Genomic DNA, 13,618 nt, shown 5'->3' with positions numbered 1-13,618 from the left:
TATCTTAAGATGGATTCGCGACCAAATGGCGTGCTTGGCAACAACGTAAGACGCCGTCCTACTGCTAATGCTTCTAGTGCTTAGATGTTGTGGATGTGTTATGAAATTACCGGGTTTCTCGATCAACCGCATAATTAAACACAGGCGAGTTCTGCCCAAGGTATGCACGAAAAATTATTAGCGTCGTCATTACGCACTGTATTGACGCAGATTTAAGCTCCGCGTTTTTTTTTCTACGACTAGACTCATTTCAACCTGAGTAATGATGCTAAGAATGGAAGCAAGTTTGCATTCAGTACATAATTTTTGTTTATATATTACATAGGATCGTCAGAAGATGTTCTTATAATCTTCGAGTGCCTGACTGAATCACGGTGCATATTTTGATGCTCAACTTGGAGCGCATTCACTCCACATGCTTTCAGTGATCACGCGTCTCAGGCATCAGGGTTGCGCCGAAACGCGTGCGTCACTTCCGGTTTCCCGATTAAGGATTGCGCTTCCCCAACCCCTTCAGGATGCGTGGCGCTACGGTGGGCCTGCGCTGGATGGCAGTTAATCTAGGCGGAGGCTCGTCATCGTCGTCCCGCTCAGCACCGTAGCTACGCAACGGTATCGGGGGCTGATGGACGGCTGCGGTTTGCTGCGCGATACGCGACGGTCCTGCGCCTGGTTCAAAGAGCACAGTCGGTGTCGGGCTCCTTGCTTCCGGTGTCTGAAATAGATTATGATATCTTTAGTTATTCTCGCGAAATAAACTGTAGCCTTGTGCGGCAGCAGCTTTATGTAGAAATATCCAGCAATGGAAGCATTGTGTTTAGCACAAAGAATTGATAGGTACAACGCTGTGATCCAAGATGCGAAAGAAGCCAACAGTAGACGCAATCAAGAGCCATAGGGGAATAATAATAATAATAATAATTGGTATTGGGGGGAAAGGAAAGGGCGCAGTATCTGTCTCATATATCGTTGGACACCTGAACCGCGCCGTAAGGGAAGGGATAAGAGAGGGAGTGAAAGAAGAAAGGAAGAATTAGGTGCCGTAGTGGAGGGCTCCGGAATAATTTCGACCACCTGGGGATCTTTAATGTGCACTGACATCGCAGAGCACACGGGCGCCTTAGCGTTTTTCCTCCATAAAAACGCAGCCGCCGCGGTCGGGTTCGAACCCGGGAACTCCGGATCAGTAGTCGAGCGCCCTAACCACTGAGCCACCGCGGCGGGGAGGGGAATTTTCTTTTTCTAATTTTTTTGTTAGGCTATTCTTGGAGAGTATTGTCTGAAAGGGAGGAGTTACTCTGTCGGTGACAGCGTAGGAAAACTAATCAAGCATCCAAGATATAAAATCCCGCCGCGGTGGCTGAGTGGTTATGGCGCTCGGCTGCTGGCCCGAAAGACGCGGGTTCGATCCCGGCCGCGGCGGCAGAATTTCGATGGAGGCGAAATTCTAGAGGCCCGTGTACTGTGCGATGTCAGTGCACGTTAAAGAACCCAAGGTGGTCGAAATTTCCGGAGCCCTTCACTACGGCGTTCCTCATAGCCTGAGTCGCTTTGGGACATTAAACACCACTAAACCAAACCAACCAAGATATAAACACACAAGTCTCCTTTTGGTACATAAAGTTTCGGAATAGATTTTTCGGCTAAGCATTGTTTGCTTTTTTCCCCTGACCTTTACTTTCGGTCTTTGTTTATTGCCGGTGGCATGTGGGCTTTTCTCTTTCTTTGCTAGCCAAGAAGGGACGAGAGCACTCTCGACAAGTCATAACCACGCGCTGCCGCTTCCCCGTCGTTTGAGATGATTGCATATTTTGTATGCTTTTTACCTCGTAATCTTCGATGCGGAGCGCATAGTGCTGACAGCGCAGGGAACATTGATTACCACGATTGCCGTGACGCTCTGGCACCAAACAGCGATGATTTAAACGCGATAGCGTTAAGGGGCTCGTGTCGCAGAAAATACGGCGTCACCGTCGGCGTCTTTGTCTGTGAGCGAAAAATCTGCGAAAAACGCTAAGAGAAGCAACTTAGGAGGCACCTGGGCCACACATGTCACGTGAATATGCGGCGTCATTACAATCTTCTCACCGGATTGTGAGCAAGTTGCGCACCGTGGCAGGTGGCAGTTTAAAAAAAATTGGCAATGACTTAACTTGGCTAACCCAGGAGTTCAGCGATAATAAAGCACGCTTGCTAAGCGTCTGAGGCTCGTCCATGGCGGCTCCGCTACACACTCGCGACAGCCGTTCTGTATACACCCACAAGACCACGTGGTATCACAGCCCCATCGGATGTCACATCACCCGGTCGAATGTTCTTAAGGTCAAAGGTCAAATGTCAACCCAAAGGTCACGCAGTGTCAAAGGCTAAAGGTCAGGGATCAAGTGTTCGACACCATAACTGTACCACATATGATCATACACGGCTATCTTGGTTGGGCTGAAGGTCGGTCAATGTCATTCTCCGGCCTACGCACTAGCGTAGTGAAGCTTTTCGCTTCAAAAATGATGGGTTGCTAGAGGTTGCTTTGCGAGAGCAACTTGGGTCGCACAAGCCCCACCGGTGGCAGCGCCTGCCATCGCAGAGCAGTGGCGCATCGCTTAACCGCTGAAGAGCTTGCACCAGGAGTGGTATAAGGACTCCCAGGTACCTATGAATGTTAAGTAGAGAATGACTAATTCTGCGTATGTTCTACCTGTGAAAATGAAGAAGCTTGAGAGGAAACCAACCAGGAAAGGCCAGCGCCAGATTCGCAGTAAAACCAAGCGGTCTTTACTGCATACCAGTGTCCCCATGAAGAGACACTTCTGTCAGGTTAAACAGTCAACTTACAACGGCAGATATGAACGTGCTCGTTGACAGGGTGACCAATGGTTTTCGAACATTTATTAAGACGTGGTCTAATGTCTAAACGGTATCTAGACGGCATTCCTTCAAGCTACCTTCATAGTATTACTCTCCGAAGTGCCGCCTCATTATAGGGTTTATAAAGTGTACGAGGGTCTTCACTACCACAGGGATTTGTATTCACTTTGGCTACTGCAAAATCCTGATGAAACCAGTATTCCCACGTGAATTACTTTAGTAATATGGCGTGATATGCTATGGTATGGTGTGGTGTGGTGTGGTGTGGTATGGTATGGTATGGTATTATATGGTATGGTATGGTGTGGTGTGGTGTGGTGTAGTATGGTATGGTATGGTATGGTATGGCGTGGCATGATATGGTACGGCAACGTAGGTAGGCTGCACTCGTCCCAAGAGTGACGTCTTAGTGAAGGGCACCTGGAGGAGCGCGTTCCGAAATGCGACGCCCCAGTGGCGCCTTCAGTAGTTAGCAGGACTTCGTGCAAAATCGGCGAGCAGTTAAAGCTGCTGTTTTCCTCAGACTCACTGCGGGTGCCGCCGCAGAAGTGGAAGCCTCCACACCCCATTGCCTGAGCAGGTCGTCCCGGATGCGGTTGAGCATTAGCGTCTTCATAAGAGAAACGAGCTCATGCACGCTGGTTGGTGGTCGGCCATGTGGTTCAGGTGGGGGCTGAGCAGGTGGTGTTGGCGCAGTCGGCGCCACGCTCGTGGTTGCCGGATAAGGGTTGATAACAATAGGCTCGTTGCATCCTGCGCACAAGTGTTCAAGTACTCGCTTTTTTGCCAGGTTTATGGCGGGTGCATTTATTGTGAAAGTATTGCACTTTCTAACCATGTTCTAGCAGTTTAAACTTCTAAAAGGGCACTGAACGGCTTGCTTATTCTTATTAAAAAATCCATAGCGATAATCTTTTTCATTCTGTTCACTTTTCGCGTTTTTTCAACAAAAAAGAGGCTCTTTCTTCGCCTAGAAATCTACATTTGAAGAAAAAAATGCTCTTCTCGGCACTGATTTCTCTTGATGACATTAATGTTGATGTTGAGGGGCGTGGGTTTACTTTGTTTCATATAACATATTTACATTTTGTGTTCGTGTTCCTTGCCTAAAATTTTGTACAAAACTTGTAATTACTGTTGCAAATTAGAGGTAAATGTCTGTTTTAATTATAATGTGTTTTTACTGATACTGCTATGTAACGATCTTCTTGGCCTTAGTCAAGCTGCATGAGCAGCTTTTAGCCAAGGAGACCCTCCAGGCACTTTCTGGAAAAATAAACATTGAATTGAATACTATCTGGCTAAATAAAACCAAGACTCAGGCACCATGATTTTTAGTTTTTTTGTCTATTCAACAAAATGTTCCTCGACGTTACCGCAGCCTACTTATGGAAATGACCTGTAGTAGCGATACCCGTTGCTCAATTTTTGCTCCTTTTTAGCCGATATGCGAGCTGTGTTTCCATTTTAAGTAGATTGTTTTTAACTATAAACTAGTAATCAATCAATCCCGCCTAGTTTTAAGTTGGGCTCAGGAACGGTCTCTTTAACACAGGTTAGCGGGTTGCACGTTCGCGGGCAAAAATTATGCGTGCGTTGTCCGACTAGATTTTCAGCTGATATTCGTTTAATTGGGTAGAACAAGCGTTTCTACTCATTAATCTGAGTTTCTCATTGGCTAGCTGATCTGCCTGACAGCGGGGAAATAATATTTTTTTTGCATCCTGCAAACTTTTGTCCATGGTATAACCAGGCGTTTCAGGGAAGCCCGTCGTTAATTTTAATAATAGAGTTTTTCGGGTAAAGAGAAGCTTTTTGGGGCACAGTAGTACCAGTGTTGGCGGACGTCAAGAAACAGGCGAATGTGGTTCACTAGTAAAGTTATCACCAAAATTATGATAGTTAACTTGCTAACTTTTACCGATAGGCGCCCGGTTGTTATTATAGATTTGTGGTCGGCCGTTGGCAATGGCCATACTAGTCTTTAGAATTTCGAAAGCGCTGTTACCCTCGCTGCTGCGGCACAACTATTTTGGGCCATTGTTCGCACTATACGAACACTGCTCGCCTTCGTCCACGCGTCGCAGCCAAGTGGTCAGGAGCGGGAGCACAGTATATAGCACGGGTGGGGCTGAGGTTGTCGCCCGGTACGTACGTACGTCAAGGAGTGACGCAATTTTATTGGTGTCACTTTGCGCTCCTTAAATACACGCGGTTTCAGAATGGCAAGAGAAATAGACCTATTTAGTAAAGCCATAGCGCCAACGGTAATCGCGCTTTAGAAATTCTAGACACTAATATGGCTGTTACTGACGGCCGGCTACAAATCTCTATTTGCAATCGGGTGTCTATTTGTAATAGTTAAAGAAGTCAACTATTAGAATTTAGTTAACGACTTTACTATTAACGCGACTATCCCGTTATTTTACGTCCCCCAACACTGGTAATGCTGTGCTTAAAAATTCTCTTTCCCTCAAAAACTCAAATTTAAAAAAATTACTGGCGGGCTTACCTGGAACAACTGGTATACTTTCATACACGAATATATGGTATAACTATTATATGATTTTATTTATTTATTTATTAATACGGCCAACCCTAATTTGAGGCCCATTATAGGGAGAGAAAACTGAAAAACGCAGAACTAAACATCACACACTTCCAATGCGTAATACAAGATAACGAAGATGTAAGGCGATTCTCACCACTGTTCAGCTACCCGGTATATAAAAGCGGCTGATCCCTATCCGGTTATTTAGGTGCGCTATATTAAAAGCCATTCTGTTCGCGCCAAGAAATCATATGGGGTTCCTTTAGGTGAACGAAATGGTGTTTATGGATCCCCGAGAAGAAAAGGCAAGGGAAAAAATAGAATGAAGGGAGCCCGAACGAACGACGTTATTGCAGGCTTAAGACAATCAAATTTCTAAGCACCAGAGCCTGAAACTTCCCACCGAAATGCGTTCTCCATTGCTGAGAGTTGTGTACTTCGTCATATACAAAAACAGCAACGTGCGTGAGATCAGCAGTGCTAAGACATCGTTGCAGCGTTGGTACGACCGGTATAATGCGTTATATTTACATGTTGGTCCTATGTCGCCACACAACTTGCAGTGTGTGCAAATACTCGATGACTTTATTATTGTACAGCTTGAGCATTTCAGCAGTTAGCTAGGAACTGCACGAGGACTGTCCACGCTGGCCTGTCGGTGTTAAGACGGGCAAAAGCGAGTGCTTTGCGAATGAGTTGTGTAACAAGATATTTTGTTTTTGCAGCTGATTAGAGGACATGGCTTGTGGTAGTTTATAGGTGGGCGCGATAACTTCACTCGTAACGCATTAACGGCCACCTTGAGCTCATGATCCAGGCAGCTGAGCCAGAAGCCTTCGTCTCTGGTCTAAGCGCAGATGAAAGACAAGTGTTGTGTGGATATGGAAGCCTGAACTCATAACAAAAATCGCTAGCAGTCTATTCCCACATTCACAGTTTTCAGTACAACTTGCAAATTTTCAAAACAGAACTAGAAGCAGGCATTACCTACGCCCAAATCGGATTCAGTTGATAAAGGTGACGTAAATGATGGAACAGGATTGCGTTTATCCGTAAATGTGATTGGAGAACATACCTGTTGCGAAAAGAGAAGATAATTCGCATGGAAGTAGATGAAATTAAGCAATGAATCACTCTTTCACAGCCTCTACTCTGTGAACTGAAAGAGCTCAAAATGGGTAGCTCGCATAACAAGTAAGTAAAATATAATGCTCCTCTTCGAACGCAGCAACAAATCTTTGCAAGATGTGAGGCGAAAGGAGGAAGGGTGACGTGATGTGTTAGTAGTACGCCTCCTTTGAGTACAGCGCCTGCAGCGAAAGCGGTCTCTTTGGCCAGCTGACCCTATCCTGTTCTCTTTCCCAAATTGGGTAGTAGCTTTGACGACCTCCTATTCACGACGCTAGTCTGCTGACTTACTGTGGTTTCTAGCAGCTTTAAAGAGACCTTATGCGCATTTTCTATCGAGGGAAGTATTTTCAAGAATTATGTGACACGATCTGCATTAATACTATTTACAAATATTATTGGTAAAAAATAAGACTTACGGTGTGGGGTAATAGGCTTGCGCCCCCACACGGTACCTCAGTGAACCAGACGGACAATCGCAGTACTGTGGGAAATGGCGCGATGTTGCACGCATTGTACGCAAGGAGGCACTGGTGTTACATTCAACGCACCTTCGCGATTTAAAACCTTAAATTTCGTGGCGAATGCGGCGAAAGCGTGGTGTATGTTTACAATGCGACGAATAGCGCAGCAAACATAATCCTGATCTCACTCGGGAAGTGAAACACTAGTGGGACAGAGAAAACCGTGCTTGTTTCGCCTTTGAAAGCGATAGCATCACATGTCCTGTTCTGGAGAAAAGCAGATGTCCTTCCGCTCTTATCACGAAAAAGCAGTTGGCCCATCCGGTTATGGCCAACCTCCCCACTATGGGAGGTGACAATGAAATCAATTAAAAAATTAAATGAAACTGCCACTTGCATACTCTGGCACTGCGCATCAGCTCAATGGTCGTGAGATAGACAGCGTCATGACGAACTATCCATGAAAAATGAGCCTTACAGGAGCTCGGGAAGAGCAACCTGTGTCTCATAAGCCCAACCCGTATGTGTGTTTGAAACAGCCACCGGCCGGGACAGTGACGCATCGCTTGACCGCTGCGCCACTGCGCCAGTAGTGATATGTGGACTCCCTGCGGTCTATTATTCAACGAAACAGCCTCCGGGGTGGCTCAGTGGTTATGGCACTCGGCTGCTGACCCGAAAGACGCAGGTTCAATCCCAGCCGCGGCGGCCGAATTCCTATGGAGGCGAAATCCTAGAGGCCCGCGTACTGTGCGATGTCAGTGCACGTCAAAGAACACCAGGCGGTCGAAATTTCCAGAACCCTTCACTACGGCGTCCCTCATAGCCTTAGTCGCTTTGCGACGGTTAAACCCTCATAAACCCTCATGAACAAGAAACCCGTACGGGTTTCGAAACGTCTTTCTTTTTTCGACTATGGTCAGTGACTGCTACTTCACTTCATTGAAACATAAACCGAAAGAGAAAGAGTACTTGCGCGGGAGAGATTTCAGTGCTGTCAAACTCTACTCCTAAGTGTAGGTTAAGCGTCGTGCAAGTGTGTTTGCTTCTTCTTCTCGTTTGTGAACATCTCAGCAAGCAACAGTTTCTGAAGGAAAGAAATCAGTAGAGCACGTGACAGTCTACTGCTTGATTTGCTTCCCGGTTTGTGCGCTGGTACGCATGCAAATACAAAGTAAAAACAGTGCTTTGAAATTTGTCTTCGTACCTCTGCTGCCGGAACTTGCAGGACCAGAGGAGGTCCCGTCGTTGTATCCAGGCATGGGAAAAGGAACAGGCATGGGTACCATAGTGGACACGACGCTTCCGGAACCGCCACCGCCGATGCTCTTCACTATGGGCCCCTTGCATGGACACGGTGGAGGATCACATTTGCATGGCTTGCGGCAGTTGCAGGCAGGATGGCAGCTGCAAGTTCCAATAGTGGGGTAAGGAAACGAAGACAATTCCTTGGCTCTGTCGTGGTGATCTGGGGCGGACTCTGCTGCAACACCGCCGGAGCCGTCCCAGGGTGCGTGGCGCTGCAGGGCTGACGCCAGTAGCTCTGACGGCGCTGCAAAAAAAAAAAATAACCTAATTTTTTGCCTGTTTATTACTTATTAGTGCGAAAGCATTACTAGGCTATGTCGGCACAGGAAGTGTCCGTAAAATGTGTCAGCAAAATGTGTCGCCGGATGTGACGTCATGAGTTGGTGACGTCATCAATCATGACCTGAAGAGTTGTGTGGTGAAGTATATAAGTCAGTGATTAAACAATATCTAGTCTAAGTCATTAGTCATTGATCATTAATGTTAGTAAATAATTAATAGCCATACTTAGCTTTCCTGATTAACGAGTATAATTACCGTGATTAATAGCATCATCTAACGCTACTAATTGGTTACGATAATGATGATAATTAATCGCTTTAAATAATGGGGATGATTAGTCAGACCATGTGACGTCATGAGAGTGTGACCTCATCCATGCGCCTCAGGACGTTACGCCTAAAACTGATCAGAGTACAGCAACAAAAAGTACACATCGTCGAGTGGTAGCATCGGAGATCGAAGAGTGGCGATCGGATCTTAACGGAGTGGGTAAGTAGGTGTAGAAAGGCATCGACTAGAAGCCACCAGCGTCGCGGCAAGCTCTATTGTTTCCGTATTTCTCTTATGCAGTTTCTGCTGTGATCCCTATGTTTCTGCTTTAGTTGTACACCTTTCCGCGGTTGAAATCACTATGGCAAGAGCCTGCTGGCTTTGGTAACATCTGCGTACGAATGTGGCCTACTCTGCATGAAACCGAGGAAACAAAAAAAAATACTGCCACAGTTCATTTTTTTTCTAGAGCGAGAGAAACGAAATCTTTAATGTAATTAATCGAGTGTTCTGCTTTGTCGAACTATGTCGCATTTAAAATATTATTCGAATTTATTTTTCCCTAGAGCCTCAAAAAATCAGGGGGTCACCTCATCGTTGATTACGTATGATAATGCGATAGCGCGCGAAGGCGCTGGCGGGCGCTTGTGTGTGTCTGTTCGTCTCTGTCTATGTTGCACACCGCTGGGGTCTTTCTCAGAGCCTTATTACTAGCCACTCCTTACGAATTATCGAACACTTTGAGGTCGAAAGAGGTTACGGAAAAGTATTTACCTCTTGAATACGGAAAAAAGTATTCTTACCCTTTATCGGCACCGTTTCTTTGAGTACAATCCGCGCAAAGCCCAATACCTCACTTCCACTTTGTGGGATATCTCTAAACCTTACACCAACACCACTGCCACGATTTCTCCAAACAGTAAACAAATACCATTCCCGCTTAGAATTGTTGGTAAATTCGCTCTCACATTACGATATGCTAGTTGTCCAGTATAGTTTAGCTGGTTTAGCGACTACCACGGTGTGGCAGTGGTCCTGGGTTCAAACGCCGGACCCGGAAGATTTCCGTAAAGCTGCAAAATTGATGTTGAGGCTGTACGGTTTCCCTACGTAGCCGTGAGACTACGCTTGGGTGGATGCTAATAAGCAATCGTTCCCTTAATTCAAAACAAGAAAAGATTTCAAAGCTGATAACTCTAAAAAAATATAGAATATGCAATATAATTTAGCACCAGGCGTTCCTCATAATTCTTATTCGTGAGTAGTATGAATTTTTATTACAAATTTACGCTTATAGCATTCCGACAATTGGTGCTTGTCGTTGAATGCAATAGTTCTTTCAATCGATTTGTCACTGCTTTTATGTAGCATGCCAACAATTGAAGGATTTTCAATAGTCACATGGGTCGAGGCCACAGAGGATTAAGGGTTGCCCTCCGACGACAACATGTCGTCTTATGCGCACTCGCAATATCGCTCACCTAGGGAACGCCTCCGTGCCAGGGGAGCCAACAGCAGGCCATCTGACTGTCGGCGACGGATAAGTTTCTTCACTACATCGGCTGTTGACGCGTGGGGTGTGGACATGCCAGAGACATTCTTGGGAGTATCTTTTGGCGAAGTGGTTTGGGCATCATGATGGGCGTCTTGATGATTGTCCTTGTGAGGATCCTTTTCAGACTGCTTGTTGACTGGTTTTTGGTCATCTTTCTTGTTATCTTTGCTTGCTTGCTTCCTGTCGTCCTTATGGTCGTCCTTACGGGAATCCCTGTGGTCTTCTTCGTGAGGAATGTCGGCAGGGTGATCCTCCTTTTCAGCACCCTTTGGAAATGACGAATATCGAGAGAAAAAAGGAATTTACACTACAGATTGCTTCTCGTCGAGTAAGTTATAACTGAGCAGGATATCTTCGCTCTAAGCGCAACACGAACGGGACACAAGACGAAGGACTAGCACAAACAGGCGCTGACTATCAACTGGTTTTTTATTGAAGAACGAAAAGCGTATAAATACAAACAGGATCATGCAGAAAGGAGAACTAAAGGGGACCCCCTTGCCCAGGCGTCTTTCGAGTGCAAAAAATGCCAATGTGTTCCCGATTGCAAGAACACGTGCATCCTGTTCCGACATAACAATAAATTAACACGCGAGGTAATGGAGCTTTTTATATTCACCACAACGGCACAAAATGTATCAGCAGCCCTTCAATAACGTTATCAGAGAGAGAATTGAGCTGCCTGGCTTCTCACGTGCCTTCCAGATAACTTTTGTTGATTGATACGTAGTTCACTGTTTGTATTTATACGCTCTTCGTTCTTCAATAAATAACCAGTTGATAGTGAGCGCCTGTTTGTGCTAATCCTTCGTCTTGTGTCCCGTTCGTGTTGCGCTGAGAGCGAAGATGAAAACTTACCAACTCGCCCAAATTTCCGCCTTGCTGAGCAGGATATCTTTTCGCGCGCTCTCTCAGTGCCTGCCTGCACAATATCTAGGTGGGAGTATGCAATGACGAGCTCGTAAAGACTACGTGCGATAGGCTGGTAACACGGTAGAGATGAAGTCGGGGAATGTGAGATTCTTGGCGAACACAAAATAGCAAGGAGTGAGAGTGAAACCCTCCGTCCGTTTTTCCAACTTTGGAAAAGCGGATTTGTCTTGCCGAGATGAAGACACGTCTTTTTGTCCAAACATGAGTAGCGGATTTCCACCCTTTCTGCCTCCCTCCTCCTGCCTGACTGACTGACTGAGGCTTTCGTCTCGCCCATTGTGTCAATATGTGTCTCCCGGTACAATGTATTTCCACTGATTGGCGCACCATTTTAATCTCATTTTAGCACGAAAACAGGAAAACACGCATGTCTGCGGTTGCAACGATATATCTTCAATCTAGAACTTTGCCTCCGCTACTGAATTAAGTCAAGCGCAAGATGTTAACGCCATTGTATCTAAATAATTGCGTGAATTCGGCTTTAGAGATATTGCTTATGTTTAGCTAATATCGGCAAGTCGTTTTAAAGGGTGCTGCTCGAAATTTAGTTGTTCGAAACACAATTTACGGTTGTTTAGAACTCCAGTATCTAACGAAATTTTGAAGGCTTACTGCATAGTCTTACTTAATTGCACTAACACGCAGATAAACTGTGAACCGTAATGTTTATACAAACCATTATATAATAATCAATAACATCATAACCTTCAGAACATGCTAAGGTTTAAGGCACCTTTTCGAATTGAGGCACATACTGTGGTGGCGTGATTTCTCCTGCTGCATTCAAGACCTATTCCACTAAACGCGCTAATGCGACTATGACTCTTTGTTCAGCCATTTGCTTAAATCCTTAAATCTGGAGTCGCAACCGGCGCCAAGAATAATGGACGTTGAAATCCTTGTTGCCAGTGATTGGAGGATAGTGAACAGAAACGGTATTTCTTAGACGACAACGGTTGTCTCACTCATACCTGCGGCATCACATTTCCCTCGCTGTGATAAAGGCTGGCTTACGTGACCCAACGCGACGAAAGAAAAAAAATATCTGATTTCGCCGATGTTTTTCAACTTGCCGGAATGGCCCGGCCTAAAGTCCATAAAAAAAGCGTTTATTTTAAACGTTAATAATGGTAAAAAAGAGAAAACAGTTAACACAAGCGTGATCACTAATCAAAAATTAGGAAAGCGGTAGCCGACAAGGATAATTTATCAGATTTAGAACAATTTTCCAACATGTCAGTATGAAATTGAAGTATAATGACGCGTGGGCACGCATTCGCAGTTCTTCTTCTTCTTCTTCTTCTCCTCAAGTAATATGGCACATACCCACGTGGGGGGGATTGGCCAAGGTATAGGGTAGAATGCCAATGAAGCATTTGCGCGGGGAAGGGAACGTCAGAAGACTGAATCAAGATAAAAAAAATTGGGAAATATAAAATGAATTCAAGAGGTATGAGTCATCCGGAATAGAATCAATCTAGCCTTTTTTGGACATGCGAAAGAATTTTGTGTATAGCTAACAAGAGAATCGATTAGTTGCACTTATGTAATCGTGAAGGTAGCCGCATACACTGCTTAACGCAGTTATATAATTCTTGTGTTTGTTGGGCTAATCTTTTGCATACAGGGCCATATTGCGTTTTCGAAACATGAGTGGCAGTATAATATTCGTGCAGGTTTTACATGCAAGGACGGTGTTATGCATTTATAGATTTGCAGAGACAAAAAGTTAACGAGTCAATCGCTTACCGCTTTCTTTGAGCTCATGGTGCGCACTCTTCCAGCTCCTGCTCTGGTGCGGCTGTAGCTGTAGCGACGTTGTGAGGGAGGTGAACAGGACACGAAAGTTAAAACGGTTGCTATTATTTCTCGCAAACAGCGCATTCGCTGACCAGGACTCGTTCACTAGCAGTCCTTCAACAGTGGCAGGCTAAATAACGCAGATGTTCTGTTGAACAACTGAAGGTAGTTGAACGATGGCCAGCAAAAGCGACGTATTTTTTTAGGCCTTTATATATGCTGTATGTCCAAATACACCGATCGGAAGAATGCCGAAAACAAAAATAAAACGCAGACCGGAGAACGCGGAATAAAGAGCAAGAGGCAGCTTAAGCCAAGAAACGAAGCAATCGAAGTAGTAGTCACATATTAATGCATTAGATGTCTACTTGTTGTTAACTACGATAGATATTTGCTGTTTCCTCTGTAGAGTAATTGCGAAGGCCTGAAAACGGCTTGAACGAGATCGTGCTCAACCGTTAA

The 13,618-nt window shown here is 45.3% G+C and overlaps 1 protein-coding gene across 1 annotated transcript; it reads right to left on the bottom strand.

The window, feature by feature from the left end:
* Positions 1-291: 291 nt before the first annotated feature.
* LOC144097656 (uncharacterized) lies at positions 292-13,172 on the bottom strand. Its single transcript, XM_077630307.1, has 5 exons — positions 13,106-13,172; positions 10,350-10,689; positions 8,216-8,560; positions 3,395-3,618; positions 292-715 (listed from the first exon to the last, which is right to left on the bottom strand). Exons 1-5 carry the CDS (start codon positions 13,121-13,123, stop codon positions 488-490), a joined length of 1,155 nt encoding a protein of 384 aa, XP_077486433.1. The 5' UTR covers positions 13,124-13,172; the 3' UTR covers positions 292-487.
* Positions 13,173-13,618: the final 446 nt, after the last annotated feature.

This window comes from Amblyomma americanum, chromosome 7 (genome assembly GCF_052857255.1).
Source record: "Amblyomma americanum isolate KBUSLIRL-KWMA chromosome 7, ASM5285725v1, whole genome shotgun sequence".
Taxonomy (NCBI): domain Eukaryota; kingdom Metazoa; phylum Arthropoda; class Arachnida; order Ixodida; family Ixodidae; genus Amblyomma; species Amblyomma americanum.
Note: the sequence above shows the minus strand (reverse complement) of the source record. Positions and strands in the feature narration are given on the sequence as shown.